General features: G+C 43.2%; 1 protein-coding gene across 26 annotated transcripts in view; it reads left to right on the top strand.

Moving 5' to 3' along the window:
- Positions 1-16,704, top strand: part of LOC107973302 (WASH complex subunit 2A) — a 65,258-nt gene that overhangs the window by 33,772 nt on the left and 14,782 nt on the right. For 16 of the 26 annotated variants that reach the window (XM_054659567.2, XM_054659574.2, XM_054659568.2 and 13 more), the window contains 5 exons: positions 1,808-1,909; positions 4,112-4,243; positions 8,078-8,241; positions 11,851-11,953; positions 15,863-16,015. In XM_054659567.2, coding sequence (XP_054515542.2) covers positions 1,808-1,909; positions 4,112-4,243; positions 8,078-8,241; positions 11,851-11,953; positions 15,863-16,015 — 654 coding nt within the window. The remainder of the gene's footprint in view (positions 1-1,807; positions 1,910-4,111; positions 4,244-8,077; positions 8,242-11,850; positions 11,954-15,862; positions 16,016-16,704) is intronic. The other 10 variants (XM_054659590.2, XM_054659577.2, XM_054659579.2 and 7 more) reach the window with 2 other exon arrangements.

A 16,704-nucleotide genomic window follows, 5' to 3' on the forward strand; every position in this document is an offset into this window, starting at 1 on the left:
CTAAGTAAGAGTTAAAGCTTTGGACCCGAAGGAATGCGTCCTGACTCCTTTCTCTATATCTCAAGTGTGAGGCTGAAGCTTGCCCTGTGAAGTCATTTTGGGGGAACATATTTGAGGTAATGGAAGTGTCTTTTCTTGCAGTACCAAGAAATGTATCAGTTAAGGGTCCGAAACTGTGATGTTGACATTTGTTTTTGTTCTTTGCTTTGGTTTACTTTCATTTTCTTAGAATAGCAGAACCCTTTCTCTTGCTATTGTGTAACATGCAGGAGGGGCACGGGATGCCTGGTATCCCCCACGTGGCCTCTTCTATCTAAATAAACCCATGGGACTCCGGGGAGCACAGGGGAAAAACACTGTGTGGAGGAGATCTCACTTAGTGAACTCATTAGGTCTATATTTAGGAGTAGACAGCGACCCCATAATTTAAAAAAAAAAAAAAACTGTCCAAAGAGGTCTTAGAAATATCTTCTTGTCCTATATAATTGTTCGGATCTTATGTATTGAAGTTTATCTTCCCAAGGGAATAGATGTCCCATTTTATGTTTCTACTTCATGTAGGTCAACTTGCAGGTCTTTCTTTGCAGGATAAGCTGATGTTTTATAACATTTTGAAAGTTTCTTGATTTTTTTATTTTTCAGCTTTTTTGAGATGAAATTTTATTCTTTTTGCCTAGGCTGGAGTGCAATGGTGGGATCTTGGCTCACTGCAACCTCCGCCTTCCGGGTTCAAGCAATTCTCCTGCCACAGCCTCCTGAGTAGCTGAGATTACAGGCACCCACCAACACACCTGGCTAATCTGGTATTTTTACAAAATTAATATAGGCTGGTCTTGAACTCCTGACCTCAGGTGATCTGCCTGCCCCAGCCTCCCAAAATGCTGGGATTATAGACATGAGCCACAGCACTGAGCTGAAAGTTTCTTTAGAATCTATCAGGTCTTATCCTGGTTTGCAACATCATATACCTATAGTTAAGCTAAGTAGACTAGCAAACATTTAAAAATAAAGTTTAATTTGTATTTATTTAAAAGAAATAAGTCGGCCGGGTGTGGTGGCTCAAGCCTGTAATCCCAGCACTTGGGGAAGCCGAGGCGGGCGGATCACAAGGTCAGGAGATCGAGACCATCCTGGCTAACATGGTGAAACCCCCTCTCTACTAAAAATACAAAAAAATTAGCTGGGCGTGGTGGCAGGCGCCTGTAGTCTCAGCTACTCAGGAGGCAGAGGCAGGAGAATGGCGTGAATCCCGGAGGCAGAGCTTTCAGTGAGCCGATATTGCACCACTGCACTGCAGCCTGGGCAACAGAGCGAGACTCCGCCTCAAAAAAAAGAAAAAGAAGTCAGTCATAATCTTAGGAGAGAAGGGTGTTACTAAATAAAACAGTTGTAGCTCCATTAATTTGGGAATCTAGCTCCTGTTTCTTTATTGACCCTGTCTAATCTCTGATTCTTTAGACAGTAGTGGGAAGCCATGCTTATATATTTATTTTTTTAGCATGGTGTAGGAAATTGATTCAAAAACTTATTCCTGCCTTCTGTCATTCAGGTGGGAATACAGAAGCCCCTGGGCTCTGCGAGGCCACCAGATCCTGTAGCTCTCCTCCTCCTTAGCACCACTGCACACACCCTGCACAGACCCTGAGGCCTATCCCTTTAAGGACTCTGTCTGAGCCACCTTCCCTCTCAGGAAAGAAGCCTAGACACATGGCAGCTGTCATGTCTGAGTCACTTGTGTTTTATACCGACCTGATATTTTAAAAACTGATATTCCTGTTAACCAGCAACTTTAATTTCAATCCAACAGGATTTGTTTTCTTCTCAAAGTGCGAGTAAGTTAAAAGGTGCGTCTCTGCTGCCTGGCAAGCTCCCCACGTCGGTTTCCCTGTTTGATGATGAAGATGAAGAGGTAAACATTGTTATTGTAACACTAGATAATTTAGATTAGGAGAAAATGGTTGTTGATGTAACTTTCTACCCAGAGGCTCATATACTAGCAAAAGGTGGTAAGGAAGCAGTCAGGCTACCTGAAGTTTATATAACAAAAATATTTCTGTTTTTATTTCAGTGACTTCTTCCTTATATTTTCCTAGCTGTGCAATGGAGAAGACATTAGATTCTTGACGCAGTTCTTTTTTTTTTTTTTTTTTTTTCCGAGTTGGAGACTTTCTCTGTCACTCAGGCTGGAGTGCAGTGATGCGATCTTGGCTCACTGCAGCCGGGTTCAGGTGATTCTCCTGCCTCGACCTCCCAAGTAGCTGGGACTACAGGTACGCACCACCACTCCCGGCTAATTTTTGTATTGTTGGTAGAGACAGGGTTTCACCATGTTGGCCAGGCTAGTTTCGAACTCCTGATCTCAGGTGATCCGCCTGCCTCGGCCTCCCTAAGTGCTAGGATTACAGGTATGAGCCACTGTGCCTGGCCTCTTGACACAGTTCTTATGGAGTGAAATCTACAGGTTTTATTTTTAGAAATCTGCCTTTGAGAAATACAATTGACCCTTTAACAGTGTGGAGGTTATTTTGACTTCCACATTGCAGTGAAAAATCCATATATAACTTCTTACTTCCCAAAAACTTATCTACTGATACCTTACTGTTAACCAGAAGCCTCATGGATAACATAAACAGGTGATTAACATATAAATAGTATAGTATCTATTTATATATTTTTGTATTCCTGACATATCTAGCTTTTCCTTATTTTTTTTATGATATTTCTAGGCCACATGATGTGTCTGCAAGATTTTTCAAATTGTTGCAAATGTCCAAAAAAATTTTCAACATATTACTGAGAAAACATTTGTGTAGAAGTGGACCTGTGCACCTCAAACCTGTGTCATTCAGGGTCAGCTGTACTTTAGTCTAGAGGATGGATCAACATATACCCAATGACCTACAAGAATGTTTTGGATCAAGTGGAGATACAAAGGAGAAGGCAGCCATGTCCTGACCATTGCCTTTGTTTCCCATCCTGGCTGGAGAGAGCACAGTGGGGAAGAGAAATAAGAGAGAAGACAACCCAAACCTTAACTCTTATGCAGTACTGGGCGGTGGTGAGCTCATAGGCTTTGCCATCAGACCCCTGGGTTCATATCCCTGCTCCACCACTTGCAAACCAGGGACCTGGGGCAAGTAACTTAACCTTCCTTAAGCTCATGTGGCTTAACAGTGAGTAGGGTCATTGTGGCAGCTGTAACTACTAGTGTGAAGCTCTTGCAGAGTGCCGGCACATAATAAGTGCATAGTGAATGTGAGCTCTGTCATTAGCATCCCCAGTGGACACCAGCTCATTATTCTCCTGGCCTGTCCTACATTACCACACTCTCCTTAAAGGAGACTTCATCCAGGAAGACACTCCCTTCATCCATCTTCACATTCCAGGGCTGTTCACCTGCTGTTAAGAGTTTGTCCATCCTAACTCAGACTCAGGCCCTCTGATGCTTTTGTTCCCCTTCCCTGAATAAAAGCACCTTAATAAATATAACTTTTGGGGAGTGCTTGACCACAGAAGAATTTACAAATGCCATTAAACTTAGTACACCAGCAATTTTATTTAGTAAACTATTTCTCCACTTTGTATAATCTCTTTGAAACTAATGAGAAACACAAGTCATGCCTTCCCTCCATCCCAGGTGTATGTCTTTCTGACCTGTAAAGGAGTGGAGACAGACCCCCAGTTCTCTCCTTTGAGCCATTGTTCTGGTTTCTCATTCGTGGAGACGACAGTGTGAGTTTCTGGCTGCTGCGGGGGCTCCCGTGCCCATTGCAGGCTGTAACCCCCTGCAATGAGCAGAGAGGCACTTGCCCACAGGGCGACTGGATGGGGCTCAGTTTCTCCTTGTACTTCATGATCTCATTCGCATGTTGTTCTCCTGCTTATTCACAGCTGTTCTGCCTTTGAGTTCTATGGTAACCTCTTTCCCTTCTATGGGTGCAGTGAGAAAAGGCTGTAGTTTGGGATTTACTAGCATTTTGCGGTTTTTCCCCGCCAGAGTTGTTATTTGTATACCTGACTGGAGACTTACTTCCTAACAGTTTGATATAGGAGGACATCCTATGTTGTCTGATTATAAAGTTGTCTTCCTTTCTGCCATTTGCTTTTCTAGGATAATCTTTTTGGGGGTACAGCTGCTAAGAAGCAGACATTGTCTCTACAAGCTCAGAGAGAAGAGAAAGCAAAAGCCTCCGAGCTCTCCAAAAAGAAAGCATCTGCCCTGTTGTTCAGCAGTGATGAGGAGGTGAGCTGAGGTTTCTGCTAAAGAAGAGGGGATTATTTCATGGGATTTAAGAGCTAAAGCCATCCCAGGTCTTTTTCTACCTGTTTTATATCTCGTGATGTTCAGTCACCAAAGGTGATGTTCACAAGATTGTCTTTTCTGAAGGAAGACATTTAATGTAATATATTAATTTAAAGATGAATCTCTTCAAAATGGTTAGGAATAAGTGTGACTCCCACACGATAGTGTATGCTCCTTCAAATGAGTTAGGCCGGCTAGGGGGGAAATGATTTCTCAGCCATCGCTAGGTTCATGGTCGAGTCCCTTAGAACAAATGACAGATTAACCAGAGAAAAGTGTGCAAGTTTACGTAAGATAAGTTTTACCAGACACAGGAGCCTTCAGAAAGAAAAACTCAAGAGAAACAGGAAATCCTGTGTCAGTTTGATGCTGTCTGATGAAGAAGTGGACAGTTTTGTAGGAGCACGATTAGATGAAAGGGGTGTGACCTGATGGGAATCAGCTGGGGGAGCTCAGCAAGGCCTGCATGGTCAGATCATTCTCTGCATCTTTACAAATAAGGAGGCTCCTTTCCTCTGGGAATAGGGAGGACTGGAATGAAGGTCTTATGACCTACTCCAGAGAGGGTTAGAGGATTCTTCTATGTCCTGCTTCAGAGGAGAAGGGCCAGGGAAAGGTCAGGGAGACCTTTCTGCTTCTGTTTTCTCAAATGCCAAGGTGTCATATTTTGAAGTAGCATGTCCCGAATACCCCAATGGCCATATATACTAGTATCTTGTTAAATGACTACTGTGTTTCATTAATTTAGAACTATAGGTAGGAGGAGTTACCTATTGAGGTTAAACTCCTTTTTGAGGGAGTCTTAGCAATATTTCTGTTTGTGATCTGGATAGATACTACCAAATCAGTTAGTTTAGTTGCTAACTCAATCAGATTTAGTAGCAGGGAATCAGATTTAGCTGTGCAGAAAAAGACTTTAAATATGATGATATAAAAAATCCTGAGTATTAAACATCTTCCTGTGTTATAATAATTCCTCTTTTTTTTTAACATTGTAGGCAAGTTAGGAGGGGGTGAAGTGGATATATAAGTCATAGATATGTTCATGTTCTTACTGAAAGCAATTTGAAAATTCTGAAGCAGATTGCAAAAAAAATGTATTAAAACCTTATGCGGCTGGGCGTGGTGGCTCACATCTGTAATCCCAGCACTTTGAGAGTCTGAGGCAGGCAGATCACTTGAGGTTGGGAGTTCGAGACCAGCCTAACCAACATGGAGAAACCTTGTCTCTATTAAAAATACAACAAAATTAGCAGGTTGTGGTGGCGCATGCCTGTAATCCCAACTACTCAGGAGGCTGAGGCAGGAGAATCACTTGAACCCAGGAGATGGAGGTTGTCGTGAACGGAGATCACGCCATTGCACTCCAGCCTGGGCAACGAGCGAAACTCCGTCTCAAAAAAAAGCTTATGCAACACACATGTGAACAAGACACAACGAAAAACTGCTAGTAATCCTTTTACTACAAAAGTCTGAGTCTGGCCTTTAGAAAGCGTTTAAGGAATTCCCACCCAGCTATGCTCATGCCTTCACATCAAGGAACTCCCAAGCATATATAATTTGTGTTTTCTACTCAAATGTATGAATTTATGATAGATTATCCAGTTTTTTTCTTTTAAACATTGTCAGTGATTGTTCCCCCTGTAGCAACAGCCAGACATCAGTGTAGTTGCTCCTACTAGAGTATTATAGTGGTTCGGGGAAAATAAAAACATTACCTAAAGCCTGGAGCAAAAAGACATGCAGAAGAAAGACAGCCAAGGTTCTAGAACAGGGGCGTCCAGTCTTTTGGCTTCCCTGACCCACACTGGAAGAAGAAGAATTGTCTTGGGTCACACATAAAGTGCACTAACACTAACAATAACTGACGAACTAAAAAAATAAAAAGGTTCGTGCATAAATCCCATAATGTTTTAAGAAAGTTTACAGATTTGTGGTGGGCCGCATTCAAAGCCATACTGGGCTGTGTGTGGCCCATGGGCCACAGGTTGGACAAGCTTGTCCTAGAACAAAGACTGTCAACTTCGGCTGCTCATTGGGATCCATGGGGAACTTAAAAGAGTGCTGACAGGCCGGGCACAGTGGCTCACACCTGTAATCCCAGCACTCTGGGAGGCAGAGGTGGGCAGATCACCTGAGATTAGGAGTTTGAGACCAGCCTGGCCAACATGGCGAAACTCTGTCTCTACTAAAAAATACAAAAATTATCTGGGTGTGGTGGTGCTTGCCTGTAATCCCAGCTACTCAGGAGGCTGAGGCAAGAGAATCACTTGAACCCTGGAGGCAGAGGTTGCAGTGAGCCGAGACCACGCCACTGCACTCCAGCCCGGGCCACAGAGCAAGACTCTGTCTCAAAAAAGGAAAAAAAAAAAAAAAAAAAAAAAAAGAAAGAGAAGACCTAACGAGTGCTGACAGTGGATCCCAGCTCCAGAGATTCTGAATTAATCTGGTTGGGGTACAGCCTTGTCATTGGAGTTTTGTGATGCTCTCTAGTGGATTTCAGCGTTTAGTCACTGCTAAACATTGAGGAGCACTTCTCAAACCTTCATGTTTAGGAAATCACCCAGGCACCCTGTGAAATGCAGGTTCTGATTCAGAAAATAGGGGCGGGCCTGAAATTCTGCATAATCTGCTGCTGGCTGGTGGACTCCAGTTTGATTTGCAAGCCTCTAGACTCCAGAGATAGAGCACTTATGCAAGTGCTTGGGAGTTCTTTGATTTGAAGGGGTGTGAGCATAGTCAAGTAGAATTTCCTTAAATGCTTTCTAAAGGCCACATTCAGACTTGTGGTAAAAGGATTACTAGCAGTTTTTCATTGTGTCTTGTTCACATGTGTGTTGCGTGAGTTTTTACACTTTTTTTTTTCAATCTGCTTTAGGATTTTTAAAATTAAAATATTCTTCTCTGGAGTTGGAAGTTCTTGAGTTCTTGGTATTTTTACATTTGGCTTCCTTCTTATAGCCTCTGTAATTAATGTTGATTCCCTGAAATAGACAAGTTGCTTGTTGTAATACAGTGCAGAACCACAGTGGGAAGAGACATCGTGGCAGGTGTTGGAGGAGGAAATCATGGGAAGCTCTGTGAGGTCAGAGAGCCCAGCTGTCTAGATTTGAGTTCAAAGAAAAGTCTTAAGCATGAGCTTTCTTCAAGACTGATGCACTAAGTTTAATACTTAGTTTAAATACAACTTAGTTTAACAAATATAAGTTTGATTTTACTCCCCATGTTTTATAATCTAAATTGCCATTGGACTTTTTTTTCTTTTTTTGAGACAGAGTCTCGCTCTGTCCCCCAGGCTGGAGTGCAGTGGCACGATCTCCGTTCACTGCAAGCTCTGCCTCCTGGGTTTACTCCATTCTCCTGCCTCAGCCTCCCAAGTAGCTGGGACTACAGGCTCCCGCCACCACGCCTGGCTAATTTTCTTGTATTTTTAGTAGAGACGGGGTTTCACCGTGTTAGCAAGGATGGTCTTGATCTGCTGATCTCGTGATTTGCCTGCCTCGGCCTCCCAAAGTGCTGGGATTATAGGTATGAGCCACTGCGCGTGGCCTGGAGTTTTAATATATATTGTTCCCCCTGTAGCAACAGCCAGACATCAGTGTAGTTGCTCCTACTAGAGTATTATAGTGGTTCAGGGAAAATAAAAACATTACCTAAAGCTTGGAGCAAAAAGACATGCAGAAGAAAGACAGCCAAGGTTCTAGAACAGGGGCGTCCAGTCTTTTGGCTTCCCTGGCCCACACTGGAGTTTTAATATATATTTTATGTTTTAAGGACCAGTGGAATGCTTCACAGACCCACTCAGCATCTGACAGCAGGTCTGAAGGAGAACCCAGGGATTCTGGGACCCTCCAGAGCCAGGAGGCCAAGGCTGTGAAAAAGACCAGTCTCTTTGAGGAAGACGAAGAAGATGATCTTTTTGCCATTGCCAAGGACAGGTGAGATAGTCATTGGAAGGAGTCCCTCACTCCGTGTCCGTGGTAACAAGAAAAGGAATTTGATGCACAAGCTAGTTCGTCAGGTGATTGCTAATCATGGATCACATAGTGATTGTGCCAGTGAGAATGTCTTTGCTTTTCAGTGGCACCGTCTTTTCTCTCAGTACCCGGAAATGTTTGTCTTTGTGGATCCTTATCTGATTTCTTCCCCAATCATTATTTTTTAACCATATTCTTTTTCTTTGTTTGTCAGGGATTTGAGTATCTTTTGTTTGTGATTTTTCTCTGGGCTACTCTAAAGTATGTCAGGTTTGGTCAGGATTACTTAAAAGTTATTTTAGGCCAGTCACGTTGGCTCACGCCTGTAATCCCAGCACTTTGGGAGGCCGAGGTGGGCGGATCACGATGTCAGGAGTTCAAGACCAGCCTGGCCAATATGGTGAAACCCTGTCTCTACTAAAAAAATATAAAAATTAGCCGGGTGTGGTGGCACGCGCCTGTAGTCCCAGCTACTTGGGAGGCTGAGGCAGAAGAATGGCTTGAACTCGGGAGGTGGAGGTTGCAGTGAGCTGAGATGGCACCACTGCACTCCAGCCTGGGTGACGGAGCAAGACTCCATCTCAAAAAAAAAAAAAAAAAAAAAAAAGTTTTGTTATTTGAATAGAAATCTGCTCAGCATTTAACACATCCTATTGGGAGGAAGTTGCCTGTAGAGCTGTGCAGTATCACTCCAGGGGCTGATAACCCATAGCCGACCTAGGTGCCTCTCCCCATTAATGCTGGAACTGAAGCTGCTAGGATATTCAGAGTGAGCATGGGCTGTGGTTGGTATAACATGCTGCCAGATTAGCTTATGGGTTCAGAATTACTTCCCTGCAAATACTTTTTTTCCTTTTGAAAGCCTGACATGATTACTTTGAAATTCACCTGAATGTTATTAGCAGAAAGAAGTAACTGATTGGACATGTAAATCCTATGCTTTGGTGTGGTTAAGCGTCATTTGATAGATTCAGAAGTACCTCAGGTTTCTGTCTCCAAATACTCGAATCTTGTCAAGCATCACCATTTCTGCATTAGGCCTCTGTAACTTGACACTCAGATGCATCTTTGGTCTCTGATTTAGAATATAGGCTCTGGAAACTTGATATTAAATTCTGATTCTGCCAGTTCCTGTCTGAATAACCTTGGGCAAGTTACCTAACTTCCCTGTGCCTCAGTTTCCTCATTTGTTAAACAAAAATAAAAACAGCATTTCTCTCATCGGTTTGTTGGGATGATGAGATGGAATCTAAATGTGAAATGCTGAGCACAAGAGCTGGCACATTCTGAGCCCTCAGGTATTACCAGTTAGCATCGTGAGTGCAGGGAAATAGTACATTCCTTTATTTTTGTTGCTCTCTCCTGGGACATTCTTCTTCCTGTGTTGCTTGGCCACCTTCTTTCAAAACTAAGTGTAAGTCTTGTTTCTTAAGAAGCCTTCCCAGCTGGGCGCAGTGGCTCATGCCTGTAATCCCAGCACTTGGGGAGGCCGAGGCAGGCAGATCACGAGGTCAGGAGTTGAAGAACAGCCTGACCAACATGGTGAAACCCCGTCTCTACTAAAAATACAAAAATGAGCTGGGTGTGGTGTCACGCACCTGTAATCCCAGCTACTCGGGAGGCTGAGGCAGGAGAATCGCTTGAACCTGGGAGGCAGAGGTTACAGTGAGCCAAGATCTCACCACTGCACTCCAGCCTGGGCAACAGAGAGAGACTCCATCTCAAAAAAAAAAAAAAAAAAAAAAAAGGCCTTTCCTAACTTTAAACAGACGAGAAAGAGAAGAAATAGGGAGTCGAGGGCGGACATGGCTCCACCTTCATACCCCAACACCCTCAGCTGAGCATTTTCTGCGCTGTATCCAGGTTAGCTTATTCCCATGAGTGTCCACTACCCCCACCCCACACAAGGTCATAAATCTGGCAGTCTGAACCCCATCTTGTTTGTGGGTCCTGGTTCCAGCCACACACCATACCTGGCTTTCAGGAATGCTTTCTCTGCTCCAGATACATCCTACCTCCTATTGTTCCCGAAGTTGTCTGTCAAGTTTTGTGTATGGAAAATAATTCATACCTTCATCAGATCTCAAAAGAAGCTTTACACACACAAGAAGAAGTTGAGGTGAGGATGTGGAGGAATTGGAACCCTCATACACTGCTGGTGGGAACGTAAAATGGTGTAGTCACTTTGGAAAGTAGTTTGGCATTTCCTCAAAATGTTAAACATAGAGTCACCATATGACATAATAGTTTCATTCCTATGTATATACATAAGAGAAATGAAATTAGTTGTTCATATAAAAACTTGTACATGAGTGTTTATTGCAGCCTTAGTCATAACAGCCGAAAGTGTAAACAACCCAAATGTCCATCAACTGATGACTGGATAAACAAAATGTATAACCATACGATGGACTGTTCTTCAGCAATAAAAAAGAATAAAGTAGTGATGCATCCTAGAACATGAATGAACCTAGAAAATTTTATGTTACTTGAAAGAAGCTGGTCACAGAAAACCACATATTGTATTGTTCCATTTATATGAAATGTATAGATAAACCATAGAGACAGAAAGTAGATTAGTGGTTGCCAGGGCCTGTGGGGCAGGGGGAATGGAGAGTGATGGCTCATAGGCATGGCGGTTCTTTTTGGGGTCATGATAATGTTGTGCACTTAGGTTGTAGTGATATTGCACAACTCAATGAGTATATTAAAGAAAACATTGAAGTATGCACTTTAAAAGAGTGAATCTGGCCAGGTGCAACGGCTCATGCCTGTAATCCTAACTGATTGGGAGGCCAAGTGGAAGGATCTCTTGAGGCCAGGTGTTTGAGACCAGCCTGAGCAACAGAGAGCGACCTCACCTCTCCAAAAAAGTAAAAAAATTAGCCAGGCATGGTGACGTGTGCCTGTAGTCGTAGCTACTTGAGAGGCTAAGGCAGGAGATCACTTGAATTCAGGAATTTGAGGCTGCAGTGGGATATGATTTTGCCATTGCTCTCCAGCCTGGGCAGTAGAGTGAGACCCTGTCTTAAGAAGTAAAATAAATATTAAAAATAAAGTAAATACAAGGTGAATTTTATGGAATGCAAATTATGTCTCGATAACGCTACTAAAACAAAGAAATAGAAGCCAGGCACAGGGTCATTTCCCAGTGCTGATCCTGGCCCTGTGATCTCTCTTGGCAACCGTCTTCATGACAATTCTGGAAATAGGCATGTCCGCTTTGATTCTTTTTGTGCTATAGGAAGTGGGAGAGAATGTTCTGCTTGGGAAGGCTCAGGCATCGTGTGCCTTGCAGAGGTAACAGCTGATGAACCTGCACTGGATAGTAACAGGAAAGGGGCAACCTGAGGCAGGAGGGACAGAGGCTGGTGATTTGTTGGAGTCAGATTTCATCTATTTCAAAGGTCTTTCCTGTTTGCTTTCAACTGTGTAAGGTCAACTAATGGCTTGGGTGTTTGGGTGGTAGGTGGATTCCTGTAGGTGCAGTCTAGAAGAAATATTGTTGTTATGGTTTTTGTTTTTTTCACCACACTTTTCCTTAATTTGACCTTTTGTTTGTTTGTGTAGCCAAAAGAAGACCCAGAGAGTGTCACTCCTCTTTGAAGACGATGTTGATAGCGGAGGCTCTCTGTTTGGCCCTCCTCCCACATCTGTTCCTCCTGCAACAACGGTATTCTTCATCTCTTAGTCCCAGGAAATGTCCTTGAGTTTATGCTGCATCAGTAGCGGTACTTCCCCGAATCAGCTCTTCATACCTAACCTTGGAGGCTGAGTCTTATGGAAGACCTTATTTGCCTGGTTTCAGAAAGAGATCTTCTGATTAATAGTATTCTACAGAAGCAGCACATGTGCAAAGCCATCATTCAGTGTCAGGTGTAGGAACAAGGAACTGGGTCTCAGAAGAGGCTTGGGCCCCATTGGCATGGAATTCTGCTAACATTAGACTAGACCAGTTAAGGCAAAATCATTCCTTTTATGAGTGTGTATCGAGTACTAACAATGGTCCTGGTTTATATTAGCCAGTCAGTAAAAAGGAAGGAAATTCTCACATGTGCTACAAAATGCATGAACCTTGAGGCCGTTATACTCCATCAGTGGAGAAATGGTCACACAGGTCCTAGTACAGTTAGACTGTGGAATACTATACAGTGGTGAAAAAACGCAGGGTGGAGCTTATTGGGATGAAAAACATACTGCAGGCCAAAAAAAAAAAAAAAAAAAAAAGCATAAACACGTAAACATGGTGTAATTTAAACTTTGCAAAACAAGAAATACATATGAATGCCTGGAAACCGGCCTGAAATCATCGATAGCACATTGTTACCAGTGATTATGTCCAGGGAAAGGTATGGAATGGGGAGCTTCATACTCTCAATGCCTTTTTAAAACCTTTTTAAGGAAGGCATTTGTGCATTACTGTGGAATTAGAAATAAACTCCAAACAAAAAATACCTAGGAGATATGGAAGAAGACCCTTCCTGTTAAATGGAGTTGCTCAGCTTATACCAGAAGCTCTCAGCCCTGGGCCAGCATGCTGCCCACCCTGGGCCCCAGGCTCCCTGCTGCTGCTTCTGCGGGGCTCCTGAGCCTTTCCTTGGGTGCTCTGTACTTACATCTCCCCCTTTGAGGACATCCAGTGGTTGTACAATTAAAGGAGTCAGGAGATCTGATTGGTTTTTCTTTGTAAATTATAAACTACTCTGGAGGATAACTGAGCAATAAATTAATGAATTTTGGAGCCTCTGGAGCTGTAAAACTTCTTTCAACCTATGGTAATTATGATTGTTAAATAAAACAAAAGGTCAAGACACACAACTTAAGTAGCTGAATAGCCTACACGTTTTCGATTATTTGTGAAATATAATCATCTTTAGACAATAGTAAATAAAAGATATTTCTTGTTTACAGATATTTCAGTGTAAGTTAATTGTGACTTGGTTGTAAGCCTATGTTGACCAAAAGGTTAAACCACAGGCAGGAGAACTTAAAGAAATGTAATGTGAGTTTTGTTTTGAGCCAAGCTTGAGAACTACTAGCCCAGTAAAGAGACTCCACACAAACTGAGAATGCGTCCCAGAGTGGGCCACACGAGACACAGCATTTATACATTTCTGTTATATAGAAAATGGGAAAAGGGGGCAGTGAAGCAAAGGTGACTTTCTTAACAATTCAGATTGGTGCTCAGTGACATTGAATATAAGATAAAGTAAATATGTGGTTAATGTATTTTCCTCATTAGCCTTTTACCCTAATGAGCACATAGGGGTCGCAGTTGCAGGGTCAGGAGAGGGATGGTTGATTTTGTGCTGCCTTTGTGCTTCATCCAATAGGCAGGTTGTAATCGGTACCTGTCAGTGTGATATTTGACAGACTGGCCTTGCAGGTGAGGTTCAGCTTTCATTCATAGGCCCGGTTTCTATTACCCATATGGCCAAGATGCAGCCATTTTAGACAATTTTTTTTTCTTCAGACTTTCCTTATTTTCTGACACCTATCAAGAAAGTAAATTTGACCAGGCGCGGTGGCTCACGCCTGTAATCCCAACACTTTGGGAGGCTGAGGTGGGTGGATCACCTGAGGTCAGGAGTTTGGGACCAGCCTGGCCAACATGGTGGAACCCCATCTCTATTAAAAATACAAAAATTAGCCAGGCATGGTGGTGCACGCCTGTGATCCCAGCTACTAGGGAGGCTGGGGCAGGAGAATCGCTTGAACCTGAGAGATGGATTTTGCAGTGAGCTGAGGTTGTGCCAGTGCACTCCAGCCTGGGCAGCAGAGTGAGACTCCATCTCAAAAAAAAAAAAAAAAAGAAAAAAACAGGAAGTAAACTTCATGACAAGGATGAGCTTGTCTTCAAGAAGATTAAAACTGGTACTTTGGGTAGCATTTTCTGTGGTTTAAGGACGTTAGTTATATATGAAGGAAGAATATGATTTGCCATACTTAAGTCTCTTTTTGTCTCCCCTATCAACTATTTGCATTGAATTTTTTTTTTTTTTTTTTTTTTGAGACGGAGTCTTGCTCTTTCGTCCAGGCTGGAGTGCAGTGGCGCATCTCGGCTCACTGCAAGCTCCGCCTCCCGGGTTCACGCCATTCTGCCTTAGCCTCCCTAGTAGCTGGGACTACAGGCGCCCACCACCATGCCCGACTAATTTTTTGTATTTCTTTAGTAGAGACGGGGTTTCACTGTGTTAGCCAGGATGGTCTCGATCTCCTGATCTCGTGATCTGCCCACCTTGGCCTCCCAAAGTGCTTGGATTACAGGTGTGAGCCACCGCGCCCGGCCTGCACTGAATTTTTATGTAGTTTTCAGTGAGTCCAGGATGTTCCACAAAAGCCTTTTCCTTTGATCACTTCAGTGTTGCCTTATCTCTTCTGAAATTCTTTATGCCTTCCAGTGTTCTTTTATGTCAAGTTCAATGGTTTTGCACTTTACTTATCTCTTCCTAACTAAAAATCCCCTTGCTCTCTTCTTTCTTCATTCATCACATTTTAAAATCATGATTAGCAATGTCCTTCCTTAGTTTCCCAAATCTGCCTTCCTAACTTGCTTCAGGCATTGCCTCAAAGCACACTTCCTCGTGTCATATGGTATGATTTGTATCTGTCCTATACTATAATAGAGCTTTAGTTTTTTCTCAAGCACTTGTTGATAAGTCACTTGCTGCAAAAATGCCATGAATTCCAGGAAAGTCACAAACCTCACTTTCCTAGTCCCCAAATCCCTGCCTCCCTGATAAGGAAGAGATGAGAAATGGGCTGAAGTGCTTGCAGACTTGTATTGAACACTGAGTTGGTATAAAACACTGGGACTGGCCATGAAAATATAGTGTATAGTCCTTTCAGATGAACAGACAAACAGATGTGTGCTAGCTGTTATATAAGTTAGGAAGAAAGTCAAGGAAGGGTCAAGTAGAGAGATAAATATTATTCTTATTCAACAAAGCAACTGACACTTAACTGAAGAGGACAGAGACCGTGGGTGACATCTGCGTGGGGGCCCTGCTTGAAGGATGGGGAGGATTTGCACCTACAGACATCAAGGGCAGCGTGGCATGGAAGTTTGAAAGTTTGCAGTGACCTTAAGGAACAGCAAGGAAAGGAGGAGATGCATATGAGTAGAGGGATAGAATGGGGTATCTGCTGAGTGTCATTTGCTTCATGCAAGGAGTGCTGGTTTGGGTTGGGAGAGGACCTGATCCAGCAGGTGTTTTGTTTTAGCAAGACAACGCTGGATAATGTCTTCTAGTTGAAATATAAGAGGAGTGAGGCAGAGAGAGAGACTCATAATCGTCTGGTGGCAGAGATAAGGATCTGAGGGAGGGAGGCATGGGGGTTGACAGACACAAGTAGACAGATACAGGTGATGTGGTGGCGTGAAGTGTCCTGTCCACAAGTCCCGGGTGGTGGTGTTTGTTGCTTCTCCCTTTTGGTGCTACCTTCACTATCCTGTCCTCTCTTCCTTGATCACATTTAGCTGAAGCCCTAAGAGGATGGTTTGGGCTTGTTCTGTATATGGCCATGCTGGTCAAACACACTTTTTTATTGTTGTGGATGTCATGTACTCTTCTTTTGGTAGAAAAAAGAGACTGTCTCTGAGGCACCACCTTTGCTGTTCAGCGATGAAGAAGAGAAGGAGGCACAACTTGGAGTGAAGTCTGTGGATAAGAAGGTTGAGAGTGCCAAGGAGTCATTAAAATTTGGGAGAACTGATGTGGCTGAGTCAGAAAAGGTGGACTTTTTTCTCTTGTATACTTGAATGCATTTTTCTCTCGTATGTTGTTTCAAACACACACAACCCCTTAAGTTTTTTGACCACAGAAAATAAATGGCCCATTTGTAGACAGATTCGAAAACATAGACAAGCAGGCTGTGTCCCCACAGTGCAGGAAGCCTCTGCAGGGCCTTTCCTCCCGGCCCTTCTCCAAGACATGTGCGCACTGTGGTGTGCCTGCTCCTGTCTCTGTGGTTACTGTCACGTCATGGCATCTTTGCTTTCTAACTTGTTCTCTTCTGTGCAGTGTTCCTGTTACCCTTGGTCCTCCTTTGGTCCCCAACTGCACTTGAATTTAAATGTCAGTTTTAAGGAGATTTTAGTTCAGCATCCTTTTACTTTTAGATGATATTGGCAAGGATTACAGAGTAGAGTGAAATTTCTACTCTTTCTAAAACACTAGCTTTCAAGTCCTGGACGGTCTGCCGTCTCTTGCAGGAGGCCTGTGGGTAGTGCTGCTGGCCACACCTGGGCATCCAGCTTTGTGGTTGCCTTCAGTCTCTATATGCCTCTTTTCTTTCTCTAACTTTTCTTATACGCTGTGTGTCCAGCTGCTTAGGTCTAAGATCTCCCAGGGCCTGTGTGAAGAGTGTTGCATTTGCATTTGCTGCTGAGGCTCCTTGGAGCTACAGTGATACAAGCATTTC

This window comes from Pan troglodytes, chromosome 8 (genome assembly GCF_028858775.2).
Source record: "Pan troglodytes isolate AG18354 chromosome 8, NHGRI_mPanTro3-v2.0_pri, whole genome shotgun sequence".
Classification (NCBI taxonomy): domain Eukaryota; kingdom Metazoa; phylum Chordata; class Mammalia; order Primates; family Hominidae; genus Pan; species Pan troglodytes.